The sequence below is a fragment of the Jaculus jaculus genome, chromosome 3 (assembly GCF_020740685.1).
Source record: "Jaculus jaculus isolate mJacJac1 chromosome 3, mJacJac1.mat.Y.cur, whole genome shotgun sequence".
Lineage (NCBI taxonomy): Eukaryota > Metazoa > Chordata > Mammalia > Rodentia > Dipodidae > Jaculus > Jaculus jaculus.
In genome coordinates, this window is record NC_059104.1 from 183,679,774 (window position 1) to 183,703,252 (window position 23,479).

At 46.8% G+C, this 23,479-nt stretch overlaps 2 protein-coding genes and 1 long non-coding RNA gene across 6 annotated transcripts in view; 2 read left to right on the top strand and 1 right to left on the bottom strand.

Moving 5' to 3' along the window:
- Positions 1-86, bottom strand: part of Plekha7 (pleckstrin homology domain containing A7) — a 212,180-nt gene extending 212,094 nt beyond the window's left edge. For 3 of the 4 annotated variants that reach the window (XM_045146617.1, XM_045146616.1, XR_006636347.1), the window contains exon 1: positions 4-86. In XM_045146617.1, the coding sequence (XP_045002552.1) occupies positions 4-86 (83 nt within the window). The remainder of the gene's footprint in view (positions 1-3) is intronic. The other variant, XM_045146621.1, reaches the window with a different exon arrangement.
- Positions 2-10,633, top strand: LOC123459578. The gene is made up of 3 exons (XR_006636348.1): positions 2-55; positions 733-917; positions 10,278-10,633. It is a non-coding gene; the product is annotated as an uncharacterized LOC123459578 (long non-coding RNA).
- A 7,009-nt stretch (positions 10,634-17,642) lies between these two features.
- LOC101611437 (axin-1-like) lies at positions 17,643-19,178 on the top strand. Its single transcript, XM_045146143.1, has 2 exons — positions 17,643-17,648; positions 17,913-19,178. The coding sequence occupies exons 1-2, from the start codon at positions 17,643-17,645 to the stop codon at positions 19,176-19,178; spliced, it is 1,272 nt and encodes a 423-aa protein (XP_045002078.1).
- Positions 19,179-23,479: the final 4,301 nt, after the last annotated feature.

Below are 23,479 nucleotides of genomic sequence, written 5' to 3' on the forward strand. Positions count from 1 at the left end.
CACTTGATGAAGAAGACGCGGCCGTCCCGGCACACGCCGTACGACCAGTGCTCAGGTAAAGTGTCCCGCCCGACCGCCGCCGCCATGTTCGCAGAGCGCCCGAGCGCCGCGGGCCGGGGGCGGGGCTCGAGGAGGGGCGGGGCTAAATGGACAGGGGCGGGGCTAGAAGAGCGGGCCCAGGTTAGACGGGCAGGGGCGTGGTCAAATGGACAGGGGCGGGGCTAGAAGAGCGGGCCCAGGTTAGACGGGCAGGGGCGTGGCTAGAAGATTAGGGGCGTGATCTAAGGAGAGGAGGCCGCCGTTAAATAGACAGGGGCGTGGTTTAAGGGGGCGTGGTTAGAGGGAGCGCGGTTAGTGGGAGTGGGGCTGGGGCAGGGGCGGGGACAGGGGCGGGGGCGGGGGCGGGGGCAGGGGCGGGGACAGGGGCGGGGGCGGGGCTGAGGGTGGGCGCGGGGCGCTAGGTTCCAGCGGGACGTCGTGGCGCTACTAACGACGCCCCTGCATGTCCCCGGCACTGCGACCACCGTCCCGCTCCTGCCTCCGAAGTTGGCGCGCGCCTGCCGCCTTTGTCCCCTGCGCCTTCCCCGCCCCAAGCCGTCGAGCCAGGGCGCGGCCCTTTGCCCGGGAGGCCCCGAGACCGGGGAGGGCGGGTCCCCCGAGGGCTCCAGGGAACGCCCTCCTACCCCCGCTCCTACTCCCCAGGAGTCCTCCAGGTGAACTGTACTTTCTCAGCCAGGTAACACCGTGAGCAGGTTACTGCCGGATCCCGGAACCGCTTCCTCAGGGAAAAGACAGTGAAACACACCTGCGGTTCCCAGAGGCTGAGGCTGGAGGATGCCCGCAAGTTCTGTGCCAACCAGGGCTGCACAGTTCCAAGCTAGCCTGGGCTACAGTGTGAGACTCTGTCGCACAATTATGTAAGTAAATAACAATGAAGCCTGCGGGTGTATAGCGCAAATTTAGTGAAGGAGCGAGGGGAAAAGCTGCCAGGCTTTTATCCCCCACCCCTAGCTCGAGCAGCAACAGGAAGCAGGTGAATGCAGGCCCTCCCCAGCCCCCACACACCCCAGAAATTGCAGAGGTAAAGATCACAGCCTTCTGCCTTCTATTCCTGACAAGTGACCAAAAGAAGGAGTGCTGAGGGCTGGGCCACTCTCCCTGTGTTTGGAAGAGTAGGGGTCAGACGGGCTTCTAAGGCAGCTCTGAAAGACGCTTTATATGGCTGGTCTTTTCTCATATTCAGGACTTCAGTCCTCTCAGTTCCTGGGGTAGCCATCCTGACCTGCCCCTCCCACCAGGGCAAAGGAGACCCTTACGTCCCGTGGGTGGGAAGCACCCGGACACCGGCGCACAGTGAGCGTGGGCGGAGCTCTGGGCAAGGGGCAGACACCCTTGCAGGGACACAGACCTTACATAGGAGGGGCCTCCCCTGAGACAATACAAAGGGTCCCTGAATACGCAGAAGACGCCCGGACAGGTGGGCTTAGGCTGGGACCCTGCAGGATGCAGGACTGAGGACTGTCCCCATAGCAGGGACAGGAGAGCAGAGCGGTGTGTGACTTCTGCTGAGGGCACAGAAACCCTTCTGAGGCAGTTACTAGCTAGAAGAGAGACTGCTGTGCCAGGGGTTGCTGGGACACCAGCGGAGGGAGCCCATGTCTAAGGAAGCTCTTTACCAAAGGGAAACCGGAAAAAGACATTGCTGTTAAACACTGATTTAAGGGCTGGAGAGATAGCTTAGTGATTAAGGCACTTGCCTGTGAAGCCTAAGAACCTAGGTTCAATTCTTCAGTACCTACGTAAGCAGATGCACTAGGTGGTACATGCATCTGGAGTTCAGTTGCAGTGGCTAGAAGCCCTGAAGTGCCCGTTCTCTTTCTGCCTCTTTCTCTCTCTCTCTCTCTCTCTCAACTAAAAAAAAAAAAAAAAAAAAAAAAACTGATTTAAAACAGTATGTTAAATAGGCAAAGGATATGAACACACGGCTCATAGAAATGAGACTCAATTGATGTTTCAGCAAATGGAAAGATAACTGACAGTCATACTAGAGCAAATATGCAAATGAAAAGTAAGGTGAAATTCTGTTTTGTAGATATAAGATTGGCAAAAATAAAAAGTTCTTGGGCTAGAGAAATGGTTTAGCAGTTAAGGCACTTGCCCGTGAAGCCCAAGGACCCATATTTGTCTCTCCAGATCCCACTTAAGTCAGACACACAAAGGTGAGGCAAGCGCAAGGTCACACCCTGAGACTACATAGTTAATTCCAGGTCAGCCTGGGCCGGAGTGACAGCATACCTTGAAAAACCAAAGAAAAGGGGAAAAAAAAAAAAAAAACATGAGCCAGGTGTGGTGGTACACACCTTTAATCCCAGCACTCGGAAGGTAGAGAGGTAGGACTATTGCCAAGAGTTTGAGGCCACCCTGAGACTACATAGTGAATTCCAGGTCAGCCTGAGCTACAGTGAGATCCTTCCTCAGGGGGAAAGAAAATAGGCTGGAGGGATGGCTTTGCAGTTAAGGCATTTGCCTGCAAGGCCAAAGGACCTGGCTTCAATTCCCCAGGACCCACGTTAGCCAGATGCACAAGGGGGCGCATATGTCTGGAGTTTGTTTTCAGTGGCTGAAGGCCCTGGTACATCCATTCTCTCTCTCTCTCTCTCTCTCGCTCTCTCGCTCTCTCTCTCGCTCTCTTTCTCTCCCTTCCTCCCTCCCTCCCTCTTTCTCTGTCAAATAAATAAAAATAAATATTTATTTAAAAATTCTTGTTCATTGTTGGTGGAACTATAAAATAAGTCTACCTCTGTGAAGGCAATTGGCAGTAGCTATTCCAACTTAAATGGATATCACTTTGACCTTGTAGTCAGAGCTCCACATTGCTGGAACCAGCACTCAGACAGACACAGTTTATGAGAGGAAGTTTGTTTCCAGCTTACAGATCCAAGGGAAGTTCCATCAGTGGTGAAGAGTTGGCTCCCTTTCGTAGAGCCAAGCAGAGAGAACCCCAGCAAACAGCAAAAGCCACAGACAAGCATAGCACAGCTCAAACTGCTCTCTCAACCCCTGTGAGCTGGAATCTTGACCAGCCCCCAAACACATGTTAGGGCTGAACCCCAGGGTCCACCCTCAGTCCTTCAGTTGGAAACCCAATTACATGCTTAATTTTGTTTGTTTGTTTGTTTTTGTTTTGTTTTTCGAGGTAAGGTCACAGTCGATCCCAGGTGGACCTGGAATTCACTATGTAATCTCCAGGTGGCCTTGAATTCATGGGTATCCTCCTACCTCTGCCTCCCAAGTGCTGGGATTAAAGGCATGCACCACCATGCCCAACTACATGTTTAATTCTAATAAAACGTCTGAGTCTATGGGGCCATACATTTCCATTATCACATTCAAACTACCACAGACCCACTGCTAGAAATATGTCTTAACATTAATCCTAGATGGACAAAAGGCCTGCATGCTAAATGCTTACAACAGCATTGTTAATAATTATAAAAGACTACAGAACAAATATCTATCGAAAAAAATGGTTACTGACGGCTGGAGAGATGGCTTAGTGGTTATGGGCTTGCCTGTGAAGCCTAGGGAGCCTAAGGTACAAGGCTCGATTCCCCAGTACCGACGTAAGCCAGATGCACAAGGGGGTGCATGCATCTGGAGTTCGTTTGCAGTGGCTGGAGGCCCTGGTATGCCATTTGCTCTCTATCTATCTGCCTCTTTCTCTCTGTCACTCTCAAATAAATAAAATGGTTACTGAAACAATAGCCTGGGCTAGAGTGAGACCCTACCTCAAAAAACAAAAACAAAAGTAATATATGAGAGCTGAACATTGCATGGGAAAAGGACAAGGAACTTTGATTTTGGGTAATCCTTAAACAATGGTTAAAGGAAAGGATTTAGGTGCATGACCGACCTGTTGGACTCTGCTAATCTAAAACACACACACACTCAGTTCCCAAATGCAGTCACACTAAGCCTACCTGTGGCCATCAACAAATCTGTCACAGTTCTGTGGGCAATTTGTTACTGGCCATGTTGTCTTCAATGCCATAGTCAGCAGGTCTCATTCATTCATACATACATACATACATACACACACACACACACACACACACACACACACACACACACACACATATTGGTGCTGGGCCAAGTCTAACCAGGTCACTGAGGAAGTAGAGCAAAGACCATAGTTTAAGATCAGTTGCCATCTCTAAACATTCCTTGTCAACATTGGTCATTGGTGCTGTTCAAGCCAAAGATACCCAAGGCAGAAGAAACCTAGTCACATTGCTTTAAGCGGGCTGGTTACATGGTAACTTCAGGGTGAGTTACAACTAAGTAATTTAGCATTTCACAGCAGTAGTCTCAGAAGTTATTTGTAAGGCCTATAAGAAATAGTCCCTCTGAATTGGGCGTGGTAGCACACGTCTTTAATCCCAGCACTCGAGAGGCAGAGGTAGGAGGATCGCCATGAGTTCAAGGCCACCCTGAGACTATATAGTAAATTCTAGGTCAGCCTGAGCTGGAGCAAGACCCTACCTCAAAAAAACAAACAAAAACAAAAAATAGTCCCTCTTGAAAGGATTATATTAAGTGAGGTAACCCAGGCCCAGAGAGCCAAATGTCGCATGTTCTCTCTCATATGTGGATCCTAGCTACAAGTGATCAAACTTCTGTGTAAGTAGGAAGAAAACTCAGTAGCAGAGGCCAGTAAGCTAGAAAGGAGATATAAAGGGAATAGAAAGGAAGGGAGGGGGGACTTAAAAGGATGGTATTATATATATTTAAGTAGAAGAATAGATTAATGGGGGTGAAAAGGCCTAAGTGAGGTCAGGGGAAGAGATTGAGTGAAGGAAAGGTGGAGGGAGGGCTAATCAAAATCTAAGAGGATATAAATAAGTCATATGGAAACATACTTTTTTGGACAATGGAATACTCAGGAGCCATATATTGTTGCTAGAAAATTTTCAGTCCCAGGGATGGGATACCTTCCAGTGAGTTGTTGGTCAGGGAGGTCCCTGATGCCCCCAAAACATTACAGGACATTGCCGATATCCTTGGTTTCCCACCAGGAATAGATAGATGGTAAGACCCTATTGCTGAAGACTCCACATACTTGGGCTGCAAGGCCACTAAAAAATCCTGCTGGAACTCAGCTGAAAACCTCCTCCATGTAGACAAGCTGACAGAAAGCTGGAAAAAGCCACACTGCATGAAGTTCAATGGGAGAGAGAGTAAATCACCAGTGAAGATACTCAACAGTGGACACTGCAAGCTTTATATTTGGCCAAATAAGCCAACAGGTACAATAGTGGCATGTCTGTTATGGGGGAAACAAACCACCCTCTACTTTGACTGGAGGCCCACTCTATGGGAGGGAATACATCCCTGATCCTGAAAACCTACAACAGTGGTAGTCATGAGCCCTAGGGGTGTAACGTCTGCTGCTGTCTAGCTAAATGTATATACTGTGCTCACCAAACTGACCAGTAAGCACTTCTCTTAATGTTTATACCCATATATTAATGCTACCCTCTCTTTTGGTTAGAAAAGCTTCTCTTTTCAGATAGCAGTGACCTTGGGGTGACTCAGAAGGCACCATGGGCTGAGAAGTGACAGAGGAGTGCTCATCACTGCAAGATCTCTATCACACCTTCCAAAGCTCAAGGTCCATTGCAGAAGAGGTGGTGGAAAGACTGTAAGAACCAAAGGCAGGGTAGGACTCCTTAGAATGCGCTCCTCCAGACACAAAATGGCCTGGATATCCATGACCTCACAGTGCCTGACACTTCCTACACAAGACCATCATAATAGCAGGAAATGATCATGACATCAAAATAAAAGAGAAGCTGAGAGGGGAAGGGGATATGATGGAGAATGGAGTTTCAAAGGGGAAAGTGGGGGAAGGGAGGGAATTACCATGGGATATTGTTTACAGTCATGGAAGTTGTCAATAAAACATGAAAAAAACTAAAAAATAAAATGAAATAGTCAAGCCAGGCATGGCGGTGCAGCACTGGGGAGGCAGAGGCAGGAGGATTGCCAGGAGTCCGAGGCCACCCCGAGACTCCATAGTGAATTCCAGGTCAGCCTGGGCTAGAGCGAGACCCTACATCAAAAAAAAAGGGTTTAGTGGTTAAGGCATTTGCCTACAAAGCCAAAGGACCGAGGTTTGATTCCCCAAGACCCACATCAGCCAGATGCACAAGGGGGTGCATGCATCTGGAGTTCATATACAGTGGTTGGAGGCCATGGTGTGCCCCTTCTCTCGGTCTCTCTTTTTTTCAATTTTTAAAAATTTATTTGAGAGAGAGAGAAAGAGGGAGATGGAGAATGGATGCACAGGGGCCTCCAGCTACTACATCTGGCTTATATGGTACTGTGGAATTGAACCTGGGTCCTTAGTCTTTGCAGGCAAGTGTCTTAACCACTAAGCCATCTCTCCAGCCCTCTGTCTCTCTTCTTTCTCTGCTTGCAAATAAGTAAATAAAAATATTTTTTAAAAATCATAATGCAGGGCTGGAGAGATGGCTTAGCGGTTAAGCGCTTGCCTGTGAAGCCTAAGGACCCCAGTTCAAGGCTCAATTCCCCAGGACCCACATTAGCCAGATGCACAAGGGTGCGCACGTCTGGAGTTCGTTCGCAGGGCTGGAGGCCCTGGCGCGCCCATTCTCTCCCTCTTTCTCTATCTGCCTCTTTCTCTCTCTCTGACGCTCTTAAATAACTAAATAAAAATAAACAAAAAAAAATTTTAAAAATCATAATGCAGGGCTGGAGAGATGGCTTGGCAGTTAAGGCTTTTGCCTGGAAAGCCAAAGGATCCCAGTTTGACTCTCCAAGGCCCACGTAATCCAGATACACATGAGGGTGCATGTATTTGGAGTTTCTCTGCAGTGGCTAGAGGCCCTGGTGTACCTGTTCACTCGCTCATGCCCTCTGTCAATAAATAAATAAATAAATAAATAAATAAATAAAATGTATAAAAAATAATAATAAGCTTTTCTTAAAAAGAAATCATAATGCAAGCCTCACCACCCTGATGTCTCCAGAACCCCAGGATCTGTATACCTGAAGACACTGGCTTCCCTAGAACTAGGGCTCAACCAGACCTTTGGCCTGTGAGATTCTAAGTCTGAGTCAGAATGTCCCCCAGGGCTTCTGTATTTGTCAGGACAATGTTTTATGGGTATGGGAAGGTACTGTCCTGTATGTAATGCCAGGCAAAAATCCTTTTAATGAAAGTTGTATGTGATGGTACATGCCTTTAATCCCAGCACTTGGGAGGCAGAGGTAGGAGGATCGCTGTGAGTTTGAGGGCAGCCTGGGACTACAGAGTGAATTCCAGGTGAACCTGGACTAGACTGAGACCCTACCTCGAACCCCGCCCCCACAAAAAAAAAAAAAAAACCTTCAGGGCTGGAGAGATGGTTTAGTAGTTGAGGCACTTGTCTGCAAAGTCTAAATACCTGAGTTTGATTTTGACTCTCCAGTACCCATGTAAAGTCAAATGCACAAGGTGGTACATGCATTTGGAGTTTGCAGTGACTGGCTGAGACCCTGATCCACTCATTTTCTCTGTCTGTCTGTCAGTCTTCTCTCTCTCCCTCTCTGTCTCCCTCCTCTCTCTCCCGCCCCACTTCGCTCCTTGCAAATAATAATAATAATAATAATAATAATAATAATAATAATAATAAACACTGACTTAAAAATGCCTTTAATGTGAGGTCTAGGGTTAGCTGGTAAAGTGATTGCTAAATTCATCTACCATTATAAATTTATTAATCCAAAGAAATAGAGATAAACATGATTATGCCTTTAGTTTTACAAGAAGAGATATAATTAGAGTATGTGTCTACAGGAGTAATAATGGTTTCCAAAGAGTATTTTTTTTTAATTTTACTTTAATTTTCTCTTTTTTATTATTTTTTTCCCAATTTTTATTAACATTTTCCATAATTATAAAAAATATCCCATGGTGGGCTGGAGAGATGGCTTAGTGGTTAAGCGCTTGCCTGTGAAGCCTAAGAACCCCAATTCGAGGCTCAGTTCCCCAGGACCCATGTTAGACAGATGCACAAGAGTGCACACGCATCTGGAGTTCGTTTGCAGTGGCTGGAGGCCCTGGTGCACCCATTCTCTCTCTATCTGCCGCTTTCTCTCTCTGTTGCTCTCAAATAAATAAATAAAAATAAAACAAAAAAATTTTTTTAAATATCCCATGGTAATACCCTCCCCCCCCACTTTCCCCTTTGAAATTCCATTCTCCATGCTATCCCCTCCCCATCTCAATCAGTCTCTCTTTTATTTTGATGTCATGATCTTTTCCTCCTCTTACGATGGTCTTGTGTAGTGTCAGGCACAGTGAGGTCATGGATATCCAGGCCACTTTGTGTCTGGAGAGGCTCTTTGGCTCTTACATTCTTTCTGCCACTTCTTCTGCATTAGACCCTGAGCCTTGGAAGGTGTGATCAAGATGTCACTTCTTTCCAGCACTATGATGCCTTCGGAGTCATCCCAAGGTCACTGCCATCTGAAAAGAGAAGATTCTCCAACCAAAGTGAGAGTAGCATTAATATAAGGGTATAAATATTAAGAGAAGTGCTTACTGGGCAGTTTGATAAACATAGTATATACATTTAGCCAGACAGCAGCAGACATCACACCCCTAGGGCTCATGACTACCTCTGTTTTAAGTTTTCAGTATCAGGGATGTGTTTCTCCCCCATGGAGCGGGCCTCCAGTCCAATTAGAGGGCAGTTGGTTTTCACCATGACAGACGTGCCACTATTGCACCCGTTGGCTCATTTGGCCTGGCTGGCCAATTATAAGGCTTGCAGTGTCTACTGTTGGGTATCTTCACTGGTGATTCCTCTCTCTTCCAATGAACTGCATGCAGAATGGCTTTTTCCAGCTTTCTGTCAGCTGGTCTACATGGAGGAGGTTATCAGCTCAGTTCCAGCAGGATTTTTCAGTGGCCTTGCAGCCCAAGTATGTGGAGTCTTCAGCAATAGGGACTTACCATCACTTCCAAAAAGTACTTTTTAAAGAAACAAAATAAGTATGAATTAACTCTTCAATACAAGCTGTTAGATACTAGACGGTTGTGAGTTACGGTGGCGCCAGCAAGCACTGCTGTCATGTGAGGGTCTTTGCTTCTAGAATGATCCCTTATTTTCAAGGGTTTATGAAAAACAAAAAAGTCTCTTCCTGGCTAAAACTGCTATGAAAAGCCTTGGTTTTGGAAGATAGAATTTTTTTTCTTTCCAACTGGGAAATCTTAAGTATTGGGGCCTTTTATATTTAGTAAAAAGTAGGACTAAAAGGTTTTAAGGAGCCAGGCGTGGTGGCGCACGCCTTTAATCCCAGCCCTCGGGAGGCAGAGGTAGGAGGATCACCGTGAGTTCGAGGCCACCCTGAGACTCCATAGTGAATTCCAGGTCAGCCTGGGCTAGAGTGAGACCCTACCTCGAAAAACAAAAACAAAAACAAAAATAAATAAGCAAAAGGTTTTAAGTACTTTCAGTGCTCAAAAAAAATGCAATATGATGTAGAATGGAATTTCAAAGGGGAAGGGGTCAGAGGGGGAGGGAGGGAATTACCATGGAATATTTTAAATTAAAAAATTTAAAAAAAAGAAAAAATGCAATCACTGTATTGTATATAATGATTGCATAGGTTGATCATGTGTAGTAATTGACATGTTAGGTACTTACATAAATTGTTACATTATTTTTTTCTTATGTAATACCTTTTTGTTTATATGGTTCAAATATATTCTTTCTTTAAACTTAAAAAAAAATGACTTTAGGGCTGGAGAGATGGCTTAGCAGTTAAGTGCTTGCCTGTGAAGCCTAAGGACCCCGGTTCGAGGCTCGGTTCCCCAGGTCCCACGTTAGCCAGATGCACAAGGGGGCTCACGCGTCTGGAGTTCGTTTGCAGAGGCTGGAAGCCCTGGCGCACCCATTCTCTCTCTCTCCCTCTATCTGTCTTTCTCTCTGTGTCTGTCACTCTCAAATAAATAGATAAAAATAAACATTAAAAAAAGTGACTTTAATAGCCGGGTGTGGTGCCACATGCCTTTAATTCCAACACTCAGGAGGCAGAGGTAGGAGGATAGCCTCGAGTTCCACTCACATCAGCCTGCTCCCAAATTCAAGAAGCGTGAAGGGAGGACCACAGTGAACAAGGGAGGAGCGGCTAGTGAGGAAGAGGATCACGTGCACCAGCAGGAGAATTAAAGCCACCAACCACAGCCTCCTCTCCCCCATCACCAGTGTAAGCACCAACGAGCATCAAGCACCAGAGACCTGGGGAATGAAGCTCACCTGCACAGCTCCCAGCACAGGTGACCAGACCAGTGATTCAGTGACCCAGCCAGCCTACCTGAGCCCACAGTGCAACAAAGAAGGACACAAGCAGGAGCGCAGCATAACTGAGACCAAAACAATCCCCAAAGGTAACTGGGATCACACCAGGTCAGTACTCGCCAAATAAGCCTGATACAGGCTTGAATCGGAAGTGCTAATTGTACCTTCCATGTCAGGATAAGTTATACGTTAAATCTGATGGATGGTCGGATTTGCCATTCTTAAATAAGCTATCTCTGGGGCTTGTCATTTGTTGCTTCCTGATTTACAGTGCCTTTGTTTCCTCTTCTGTTGTTAATTAGTGAGGGGTTTCCCTTGGTCACAAGCTGACTGGAAATCCTCCCAGACCAGAAATCTTAGCCTCCTAGTTGGCAGGGTTAAGGGTGTGGGGCAACACACACCCTAAGAGACTGTGACTTTGTTAGAGAATCTGGTTGTCATAATACCTATTCCTGAATAAATATTCTGTGGTATTTTTCATTGAATGTGTACATTGTCTAGTTACATTTTAGAATCTGCCTGTATTTTGCCCCACTCAGCCTACTTGAATACTCTCATAATAGGCAAACCCAACATCTAGGGTCACATTTGTAGATACTCTGAGAGTCTTAAGGGCCACACCTAGCACCTTAAGCTCCTACCCTGAAGATATATTACATCAGATTGATTGATACATTTAATAATACTGCAGTTAAGTAGAAAATCCAAGGATTAAATTAATCCAAGATGCAAAAATATGTACATTATAACACAAGAACACTATAAACCAAGACAATATATATCCACCAAAAAGTATTAATGCATCAGAGATGACCTCCAGTGAGACTGATTTAGAGGAAATGAATGAGAAAGATTTCAAAAGAATGATTATAAATATGTTCAAAGAAGCCAGGTGTGGTGGCGCACGCCTTTAATCCCAGTGCTCAGGAGGCAGAGGTAGGAGGATCACCGTGAGTTCGAGGCCACCCTGAGACTACATAGTGAATTCCAGGTCAGCCTGGACTAGAGTGAAACCCTACCTTGAAAAAAAAAAAAAAAAAAGAAATCAGGGAGGAAATCAAAGAAGACACAGGAAACCAATTTAATGAAATGAGAAGATCAATACAAGACATAAATACAGAAATGGAAATAATAAAGAAAAGCCAGTCAGAAATACTAGCCTAGCAATGAAGAACACAGTCAATGAAATATAAAACTCTGTAGAAAATCTACCAGTAGAATGGATGAAGGAGAGAACAGAATGTCTAAACTAGAAGACCAGATGGCAGATCTAATACAATCCAACAAAGAGACAGACAAACTAATAGGAAAGTATGAATGGGAATTTTTCCCAAGGTAGAGTCTCACTCTAGCCCAGGCTGTTCTGGAATTCACTATGTAGTCTCATGGTGGCCTTGAACTCATGGTGATCCTCCTACCTCTGCCTCCCAAGTGCTGGGATTAAAGTCATGTGCCACCACGCCTAGCAGAATACCTAAGTCTATGGGGGACACCTGAATCAAACCACCACATTCTGCCCCTGGCCCCCATAAACTGATAACCATCCTTGATGTAAAATGCAATGCATTCAGTCCAACTTTAAAAGTCCCCATATTTTATCAATTCCAATGATGTTCATACATCCCCATAGTCCAAGACCTTTTAACTGAGCCATAATACCAAAAAATCCACCCCCAAGATCCCATAATGACACAGAATAAACATCACACTGCAAAAGATGGCATTGGGCATAGCAAAGAAATACTGAAGCAATACAAGATTTAAACAGGGCAAACATCAAACTCTATAGCCACAAGTCCAACAAGTCCATCAATGACAAGTCACCAAGTCTGATCATTCTAATCAGTAGCAAGTCTCTGGAGTTCCAATTCCGCCCCTCCAGCTAGGCTACTCACAGTCCTGCAAAACTTCATCGGGGCCGGCAGCTTTCCTTGGCAGCCATCTCATGGTCCCAGCATCTCCACTGGGTCTCCACTACAACCATGGTCCATCCTCATGGCTCCATTGGGTCTCCATGCAAGCATCAATCAAACCTGATTCACAGTGCCCCTGGCCATTTCTGAAACACAAGACCATGTTACAAATTCAATGACCCTCTTTTTCCTGCATTTCTTATAACCCAAAATACCAGGTGGAGTGCCAAGTTGTTAATACAATGGAAGTAAAGCAGACTTTTTTTTTTGTTGAGGTAGAGTCTCACTCTAGCCCAGGCTGACCTGGAATTCACTATGTAGTCTCAGGGAGGCATCAAACTCTGCCTCCTGAGTGCTAGGATTAAAGGTATGCATCACTATGCTGTGCTCTAAAACAGACTTTGAAGAACAGGACACTCCTTGAGCACTCAGGCCCTTTCAAAAGAGTCCAATCTCAATGGTTGTAATCTCTCAAACAATTGCAGGTGAACAGGCAGCAGTTAAGGCTCAAAGATTTCATTTTTTCTGTGCCATGTCCCTCTGCTCACACCAGTCCATTTCTACACACAGCAACACTGCACAACTTCTCAGGACAAGGGCATAACAGCAAGCTTCTCACACAAACTGATAGCCCAGTCCAGGCAAAGCTATTTCTCACCCTCATAAGCCAAACCTCACAGTCCATAGTTCTTACTGCATTCAGGTCTTGCAGGTCAGACCAGAACAGTCCATCAAGCTGTATTTACAGCACTGCAAGACATCTTTTAGGCCAAGGTTTCAAATCCTCTCACATTCCTCTTGAAAATCAGCTCCAAAAGGCCAAAGCCACATAGTCAGGTGTCTAGCAACAATCCCACCCCTGTGATACCAACATTACTATTGCAGTCAGGTTCACATTGCTGGTAGAAATCAACTGACCAAGAGCAACTTGTGGGGAAAAAGAGGTTTATTTAAAAAATGGCTTCCAGACTCAAGAGGGAAGCTCCATGATGGCAAGGAAAACAATGGCATGAGAAGAGGGTGGACATCACCCTCTGGCCAACATAAGGTCAGCCACAGCAACAGGAGAGTGTGCCAAACACTGGCAAGGGAATACTGGCTATAACACCCATAAGCCCGCCCCCAACAATAAATTGCCTCCAAGAGACATTAATTCCCAAATCTCCATCAGCTGGGAACCTAGCATTCAGAATACCTAAGTTTATTGGGGATGCCTGAATCAAATCACCACATCCCCCCTTCCAAAAAAATTGGAATTGGCTATTCTTTCTTTTTTTCTCTTGCTTCTTTCTTTCTGTTTTTGAAGTAGGGTCTCACTTTAGCCCAGGCTGATCTAAAAGTCTGTAGTCCCAGGCTGGCCTTGAATTTATGGCCATCCTCCTACCTCTGCCTCCTCTGCCTCTATCCGGGGATTAAGGGAATGGGGCACCACACCCAGAAAGAGTTGTCTTTTTAAGAGATTAAATGTGAGAGTACCTTTCAAATTATAAGCAGCTGTGAGTACGTGGTAATGAGTTTACCAGCATCTCCAGCAACAGAAACTGCGCCACCTAGAAGTGAGATGAGGAACTACAACTGAGTGGAGTTGAGAACAGCGCTATAAATACAAAACTCAGACCATTCAGTGCTCACAAAGATAACAGCTTTGAGGATAACATTTAACATAATTTTTAAAAAGCAAGACAGGGTGTGGCTGATGTGCTGGTACATGTCTGTAATCCCAGCACTTGGAAGATGGAGGCAGGACGATCAAGAGTTCAAGGCCATCCTCTGATTAGCCTGTGTTACATTAGACACTGTCTACACACACACACACAGAGAGAGAGAGAGAGAGAGAGAGAGAGAAAAGCCAGGCATGGTGGCGCACGCCTTTAATCCCAGCACTTGGGAGGCAGAGGTAGAAGGATCACCGTGAGTTCAAGGCTACCCTGAGACTACATGGTGAATTCCAGGTCAGCCTGAACTAGAGCTTGAGTAAGACCCTACCTTGAAAAACCAAAACAAACAAACAAAAAATAACCACAACGAAATGGAGGGAGGGAAGGAGAGAAGCAGGAAGGAAGGACACAAAGGAAGGTGGAGGAACCGATGGAAAAGCCGAGCAGGAAAGGCTTCAGGTGACCCTGTAATGTGCTTCCCAGGTGACTGGACAGTACATTCATGGCACAACAGGCTTCTAGAAAAGTGCTCTGGGGCTGGGGCGATGGCTTAGCGGTTAAGGGGTTTGTCTGTGAAGCCGAATGACCCAGGTTTGATTCCCCAGGACTATATGTAAGTCATTACCACATAAGCCAGATGCACAAGGAGGCGCATTTGTCCAGAGGTTTTGTTTTGTTTTGTTTTGTTTTACAGTAGCTGAAGGCTCCAAGTGTGCCCATTCTATCCCTCCCTCTCTCTCAAATAAAGTGAAATAATTTTTTTCAAGGTAGGGTCTCACTCTAGCCCAGGCTGACCTGGAATTCACTATGTAGTTTCAGGATGGCCTTGAATTCACAGTGATCCTCCTACCTCTGCCTCCCAAATGCTGGGACTAAAGGTGTGTGCCACCATGCCTGGCAAAATAAAATAATCTTTAAAAATAAAAAAATGGGGAGGTAATATGATGGAGAATGGAATTTCAAAGAGGAAAGTGTGGGGGTGGGGGAGTGAGGGAATTACCATGAGATTTTTTTTATAATCATGGAAAATGCTAATAAAAATTTAACTAATTAATTAATTAATTAAATTTAAAAATTGAGGAAACAAAGCTCTGAATGGTGGTGTGCTGGAACTGGTTGGCATGGGTGCACAAGAGCCAACTGTTAAATTTTCAGGAATTCTGCAAGCCAGCTAAACATAGGCAATATTAAAAATTAAATTACATACAATCACAAGTAAATAAATGATATTCAAGAAAAATGCAGCAAATATTCAAAGCTCATCACTTCCGACACACTTCACGTCATCTGTTTTCCAGTCTTGCCGGCATTCGTGTGTCCTGCGTCTGACTGCAGAAATACTGTCTGGACACTGAGCTTCTGTCCCAGCTCCGCGCTGCGCCGTCCCTTCCAACCCGAAGTCAGCCATGGGGGCAGTTTCCACTCCGCAGAAATAGAGACGCACCACAATCAGAGTCGTCACTGCTGCTCTCCATAGAAAGCCAGCTACATTTAGCCACATATCCCTGGCACTGGGAAGTTAAAATAGGAAGTTAGGGGCTGGGGAGAAAGCTCAGCTGTTAAAGTACCCTGCTACCAAAGCCTGCCATCCCTGGTTCGATTCCCAGTGCCACATAAAACCAAATGCATAAAGTGGCACATACGCCAGGCTTGGTGGTGCACGCATTTAATCTGAGCACTCAGAAGGCTAAGGTAGAATGATCACTGTGAGTTAGAAGTTAGCCAGAGACTACATAGTGACTTCCAGGTAAGCCTGGGCTAGAGTGAGACCCTACCTAAAAAAAAAAAAAAACAAGGACTGGATACATGGTTTAGCAGTTAAGGCACTTGCCCCGCAAAGCCAAAGGACCTGGGTTTGATTCCCCAGTAGCCACATAAAGCCAGATGCACAAGGTGGTCCATGCATCTGGAGTTTGTTTGCAGTGGCTAGAGGCCCTGGCACGCCTATTCTCTCTCTCTCTCTCCCTCTCTTACATTCTCTCTGCCTCTTTCTCGCTGTAAAATAATTAACTTTTTAAAAAAATATGGCCAGGTCTGGTGCCACACACCTTTAATCACAGCACTCAGGAAGTACAGGTAGGAGGATCACCTCGAAAACAAGGTCACCCTGAGACTACAGAGTGGATTCTAGATCAGCCTGGGCTAGACCTCAAAAAAACAAAAAAAAGAGAAAGAAATAGGAACTCAAAGCTGGGTGTGGTGGCACATGCCTGTAATCCCAGCACTTGGGAGGCAGAGGTAGGAGGATCACTGTGAGTTAGAGGCTACTCTGAGACTACATAGTGAATCCCAGGTTAGCCTGGTTAGCCTGGGCTAGAGTGAGACCCTACCTTGAAAAAATAAAAAACAAAAAGAAATAGGAATTCAGGGGCTGGAGAGATGGCTCAGTGGTGAGGTGCGTGCAAAGCCTGACAGCCTCAGTTCAATTCCCATCTGTGGTGGTTCGATAAACTCAGGTGTTCTGAATGCTAGGTTCCCACCTGATGGAGATTTGGGAATTAATGCCTCTTGGGGGGAGTGTATTGTTGGGGGCGGGCTTATGGGTATTATAGCCAGTTTCCCCTTGCCAGTGTTTGGCACACTCTCCTGTTGCTATTGTCCACCTTATGTTGGCCAGGGGGTGATGTCCACCCTCTGCTCATGCTGTCAATTTCTCCTGCCATTGTGGAGCTTCTCCTCAAGCCTGTAAGCCAAAATAAATCTCTTTTTCCCAGAAGCTGTTCTTGGTTGGGTGATTTCTACCAGCAATGTGAACCGGACTGCAACACCATGTAAAAGCCAGATGCACAAAGTGATGCATGCATCTGGACTTCATTTGCAGTGGCTGGAGGAGACCCTGGAGCACCCATTCTCTCTCTTCCCTCTCTTCTTTTCTCTCTCTCCTTGCAAATAAATATATTTTCAAAAAATTTAAATAAATATAGGAACTCAGATCACTGAGCAGATGGAAGAGAGATAATTAACAACATATTTTGTGTCAATATGTATTTACAGAAATATAAATGTAGAATTACATCAGCATATTTGTATACAAAAGTCATAGAAATGCCAACATGGAATGTTGATTTAACTGTAACAATGGCCTAATTATGAAGATGTAACAGAAAGGTCCATAAAGACCATAGTAGGCTGGACACCGTGGCACATATGCCTTTAATCCCAGCACTACAGGGGCTGAGGTAGGAAAATGGCCATCAGTTCCACAACCAGCCCAGGGCTACAGAGTTCTAGGTCAGCCTGTGCTAGAGTGAGACCCAACCTCAACATGAGTTTGAGTCCACCCTGACACTACATAGTGAATTCAAGGTCAGCCTGGACTAAAGCAAAACCCTACCTCAAAAAAAAAAAAAAAGAAAAGAAAGAAAAGAAAAAAGAAAAAACAAAGAAAGAAAGAGAGAGAGAAAGGGCTGGAGAGATGGCTTAGTGGTTAAGTCGGTTCCCTGCAAAGCTAAAGTATCCAGGTTCAACTCTCCAGGACCCACGTATGCCAGATGCACAAGGGGCCGCATGCGTCTGGAGTTCATCTGCAGTGGCTGGAGGCCGTAGCATACCCATTCTTTCTTCCCCCCTTCTCTCTCTCTCTCAAATAAATAAATAAGGAATAAAAGAAAAACAAAGAGAAGGAAAATATTATTTAGAGCAATTCCACTTCTAGGTATATAGCCCAAAGAATTGGAAACAGTTCTCAAATCAGTACAGGTATGCAGGTGTTTATAGAAGCACTATTCAAATAACCAAAGAGTGGCACCCATCAAACATCCGTCAAAAATGAATTCATGAACAAACTGTGTACACCAGAAGGCAAAGAGCCGACACCTGCCAAGAGAAAGGCAGACTGATGTCTGTGTGCATTCATGAGCTATCCAGAGCAGGTGGATTCACAGCCTCAGAAAGCTCTGTGGGGACCTGCTGCTGTGGCTGTGCTACACAGACGGGTGTCAGACGGCTTCTAAATATATTTGTTCCCCGAGGAGAAGCTAGAGGAGCGGCTAAAGCGTGTACGGATGGAGGAAGAAGGAGAGGATGGCGAATTGCCTTCTGGCCCCCTGGGAACTAGTCACAAGCTGCCCTCTGCCCCAGCCTGGCATCACTTCCCGCCCCGCTACGTGGACATGAGTTGCACTGGGCTGCGGGATGTCCATGAGAAGAATCCCGAGAGCATTCTAGACGAGCATGTACAACGGGTCATGAGGACACCTGGCTGCCAGTCACCTGGGCCAGGCCACCACTCCCCTGACAGTGGTCACATGGCCAATACAGCAGTTTTGGGGAGTACAGCAGGACATGGGAAGCATATGCCCAAGTCAGGATTGAAGCTGGATGTGGCTGGCCTGCACCACCATAGACATGTCCACCACCATGTTCACCATAGCACAGGTCGGCCCAAGGAGCAAACGGAAGCTGAAGCTGCCCGCAGGGTCCAGAGCAGCTTCTCCAGGGGTTCTGAGCCCCACAACCACACCAAGCCTCGCGGCTATTCAGAGAGCACAGGCGCCACCCCTAATGCTGGGGACTTGGCCTTTGGTGGTAAGGCTGGAGCGTCCTCCAAAAGAAGCACCAAGAAGGCTGACTCTGGGAAGAATGCCAATGCTGAGGTGCCAGGTGCCACGGAGGATGTGAAAAAGAACCAGAAGATCATGCAGTGGATCGCTGAGGGCGAGAAAGAGATCAGCAGGCACCAGAAGGCTGGCCATGGGTCTTCGGGGACCAGGAAGCAGCAGATCCACAAGAGCTCTAGACCCTTGTCCATTGAGCATCCTGGAGCCGTACATCCCTGGGTCAGCGCTCAGCTCCAGAACTCTGTCCAGCCTTCTCATCTCTTCATCCAAGACCCCACAATGCCACCCAACCCGGCCCCCAACCCCTTGACCCAGCTGGAGGAGGCCCGTAGGCGTCTGGAGGAGGAGGAAAAGAGAACCAATAAGCTGCCCTCCAAGCAGAGGATAAAATCACAGCGGAAGGGAGGTGGCAGGAGTGCCCCACCATGTGACAGCAACGTTGTGACCTACTACTTCTGTGGGGAGCCCATACCCTACCGAACTCTGGTGAGGGGCCTTGCAGTTACCCTGGGCCAGCTCAAGGAGCTGCTAACCAAGAAGGGGAGCTACAGACACTACTTCAAGAAAGTGAGTGACGAGATGGACTGCGGAGTAGTGTTTGAGGAAGTGGTAGAGGACGATGCCATCCTTCCTGTGTTTGAGGAGAAGATCATCGGCAAAGTGGAGAAGGTGGATTGAGCAGTGGGTGCCATGCCCAACCTGCACCATCTTGTGCTCAGGATCCTGCTGTGTGGGGACAGCCCAGGACTTTGTCACATGCTTTTTCTGGGAAAGGCCCACGTGTCCTACCACACCTCCATCCCTGTGGGTCTGGCGGAAACACAGGCTTTTCTGTCTCTTTTGAAGAGGGAGCCATGCCCATTCTCCCCCTGCCCCCAGGAGCAATTCCAGGAGCCGCTTCATGACTCCCAGCAGCCCCTGCCACTAAATGCAGGCTAACCCAAGGACACTACACTACACCTGGGCTTGAATCTGTCCACTCCTCCCTCTGGGACACGCCCATCTGCTGTACCTCATTGGATCCAGCCCCAGGAGCCAGGGGACCCTGTAGGGCCTCTGTAAATTGTACATGTCACCGAGTGCCTTCAACACAGATGTCTCTTGCCTCCCACTGTGTGAACCCAGTGGCCGAGAGCCTCAGGCCCCTTTGCCTGTCTCCAGCCAGCAGCGCAGCAGGGCAGGGCAGGTCCCTTCTTTCTAAGGGCCCATGTAAATATGTACATTTCTCAGGCAGCACCAGCAGGGGGCTGCCCCGAGTCCATTATTCATGTGATGATCTGTACAATTATCTTTTCAAAGGTACTTGGAGAATAATGAAATAAAACAGTTTTTGAACCTAAAAATAAATAAATAAATAAATAAATATATATATATATATATATATATATATATATATATATATATATATATATATATTTGTTCCCACAGACTAGCACGGCTTGACACCTCCATCATAGAAGTTTCTTACTACATTGGCCAATAGTTAATAAAGATGTGGAGCAGACAAGATTGTCAAGGGTAACCGGGCGTAGTGGTGCCCGCCTTTAATCCCAGCACTCAGGAGGCTCAGGGTACCTGGCAGAAGAAGGGGTAAAGAGGATGAAAGGAGAGGTTGGAGAGATGGCTCGGTGGTTAAGGCGCTTGCCTGCAAAGCCAAAGGATCCAGGTTTGGTTCCCCAGTACCCACGTAATACCAGATGTACAAGGTGGTACATGTATCTGGAGTTGGTTTGCAGCCCTAAGGTGCCTATGCTCTCTCTTTCTCTTTATCTCCCAAATAACTAAATAAAATAAAGAGCTGCTAAACACTTATCTGGATACAACAGAGCTGATATACTTCAGAAACTCCCAGCCTCTGGTTTCCTACCCAAGGTTGATCCTGTCAAGACTTTACCATAAGGTGGGAGTGGTAGTGCACACCTTTAATCCCAGCACTTAGGAGGCAGAGACAGGCGATCAATGTGAGTTCAAGGCCAGCATGAGACTGCATAGGTCAGCCTGGGCTAGAGTGAGACCCTACCTTGAGAAAAACAAAACAAAGACTACACCACCTGTAGGGGAAGGATACAAGAGACTACAGAACTCCCACAGTAGCTGGGAGAGGCGGAGTCAGGCACATCAATGGTGTGTTAACTGGCAAATTGGCCATTCCATAGTAAATAACCTTCCACCCATGCTCATGCAAGCAATCCTAATTTAACTCAATGGATTAAAAAACAAAGAGAGCCGAGCATGTGAACTTTTATCCCAGCACTTGGGAAGCAGAGGTAGGAGAATCACTGTGAGTTCAAGGCCATCCTAAGACAACATAGGGAATTATAGGTCAGCCTGAGCTAGAGTGAGACCCCATCTCGAAAACCCAAAGCAAAGGCTGGAAAGATGGCTTAGCCTTGAAGACGTTTGCCTGCAAAGCCAAAAGACGTCGATTCCACAGGACCCACCTAAACCAGATGCACAAGGTGGCCCATGTGTCTGGAGGCCCTGGTGCCCCCATTCTGTCTGTCTGTTTCTCTCTCTGACTCTCTCAAATAAATAAATAAAAACTTAAAACGAAAAAGACAAGAAAAGCAAGCATGCAAGCAAACCAGGCATGGTGACGCATGCCTTTAAAAGAAAGAAAAACCAAATCAAGCCAACAACCACCCCCCCCAAAAAAAAAACCAAAACAAAACAAAAAACAGAGAGCTGGAGAGATGGTTTGGTGGTTAATGTGATTGCTTGTGAAACCTAAAGACCCAGGTTCAACTCCCTGAACCCAGATGCACACACTGGCGGAGGCATATGAAGTTTGTTTGCATTGGCTAGAGGCCCTAGTGCACCCATTCTCTTTCCTCATTAATAATAATAACAATAATAATAATAATAATACATGTTGTCCTTGGTGGCTGTACTGGTTGGTAGCTTTGACAAGCCTGCCATGTTGGGGCCCGTGTGAATCGACCAATGATGCAGGAGCTGGGGTCGTCTCTCACCCCAGAAAAAGGGCGGAGACCACATCCCGGCAAGGTGATTGTTATGCCCATTTCTTGGTGCTCCCAGTGATCACCAAGGAGAACCAAACACGCATGCAAAGACAAAGCTTCATTTCGGGTTTAAGCTGGGACTCTTCAGCACACTGGATCCATACAAGAGCCCCGAGCCGCGGGAGGGCGGGGTTTTTATAGGGATTTGAACAAAGCAGTAGTGTTATGAGCATGTAAGGACCAGCATATGGTCCAGGGCCAGTTTAGGATAAACAAGTTTGTTGTGAGAGTAAAAATGCAAAGTCAAACCTTGTAAGCAAAACTAAGACTAAGCTGTGTGCAGTGACATAGTAGAGATTAGCAGGTGTGTGTGTGGAGCTCTAGATAAGTAGTGGAAGGTATAAAACCCCCAGCTGCTCAGCAACCGTTGGCTCAGTCTTCCCGACACTATGACTGACTGAAAGGTTACTCAGCAGTCCGGACCAAGACCTCTGCGAGACGCATTACTGATCCGAATTCATCTGCCCGACACACTGTCCGAACGATCAAGACTCGGCTTGAAACACCGCGAACCGAGAGAAAAAGTCACAGCTCGGACCCCGCGTTGCCAGGTCGTAAAGCATTAGAGACATCGCAACTCAAGTCTTGCGTTATCAGGTCATATACATGTTAGACTTGTTAGAAATATTCTTGTGTTAGTAGTGATGAATATGATGTGGTTATATATTATATTAGCTATAATATTAGTTGTGATAGTTTGGACTTGCTTGTGTGTGACTTTCATCCCAGTAAACTCCTTTGCAAGTATACCAGTGTCTCCGTATCATTGACCTTCATGGGCGGAATCCTCTCAACCAATCATCTTTGAGAGTGCTCGCGACACAGTAGGGGGCGGTTACCTGATTGGTTGGTTTAAACAGTAACTGTACTTGTCTTCTTTTGATTGGCTGCGGCAGAGAGGCAGAAAGGACAAGTCTTGGGCATGCCTGGGCAAGTCTGGCATACTCAGGTCCTTGGCGAAGCGGGCCTAGCCGGCCCCTGACTGCAGCCTGTCCTGGCGCCCGTCTGGCTCCGGGTCTTTCAGTGATGTCTTTGGATCCTGGGCGTAAGGGACAAGGCCCTTTCCAAAGGCTCAGGGGCCTGGGTGGCCCTGCGGACGTGGACAGGCAGCCTCCCGGCTTCTCCTGTTCAAGCGAGGCTCCATCCCGACAGTGAGCGCTGGAGACGCTCCTCACTCACCAAAGTGGAGCTCCGGGCTGGGGAGGTGGCTGCATGGCTCAGGTGCTTGCCTGCGGGGCCTCAGGACCCAGGTTTGACTCCCCAGTACCCCCTAAGTCACACGCACCAAATGGAGCATTTCCCACTGCACAGTTAGCTCCCCGCTGTGTTGTTTTGGCACCTGGAATGCTAACTCGGCACGTGCAGTTCTTGGGGCAGGAGTCACGTGACGGGGGTCCAGCAGGTGTCTGAATGGAGAACGGGATGGGTTCAGCCCTGCAAGCCGACCTCATAGCCCACAGCCCTGGGAGAAGAATGGCACGTCATGGGGATTCCCCCAGCTTCAGGCAGAGGCCATCCATGCTGGTAACAACAGAATTCTACTTCTGGTCCCAGCTCACTAGGAGCTGGGATCTTGAACATTGGGTATCATTTTGACCGGATTAAGGGGGTGTTTAGCGAAGTGGCAGAAGGTTATTTCTGGATATGTTTGTGAAATGTTTCTGAAGGGACCTGGTGTTTAGGTCCACATACTCTTAATATGGGTGGGTAATACAATGGGCTTGGGGGCTGGGTAAGATCAAAGAGAGAAAAGGTGGGCTGGGGAGATGGCTTACTGGTTAAGTCACTTCCCGCAAAACCAAAGGACCCAGGTTCAATTCCCCAGGACCTATGTTAACCAGATGCACAAAGGGGCACATGCATATGGAGTTCATTGGCAGTGGCTGGAGGCCCTGGCACACCTATTCTCTGTGTGTTCTCTTCTTAGTTTCTCTCTCAAATAAAAATAAATAAATA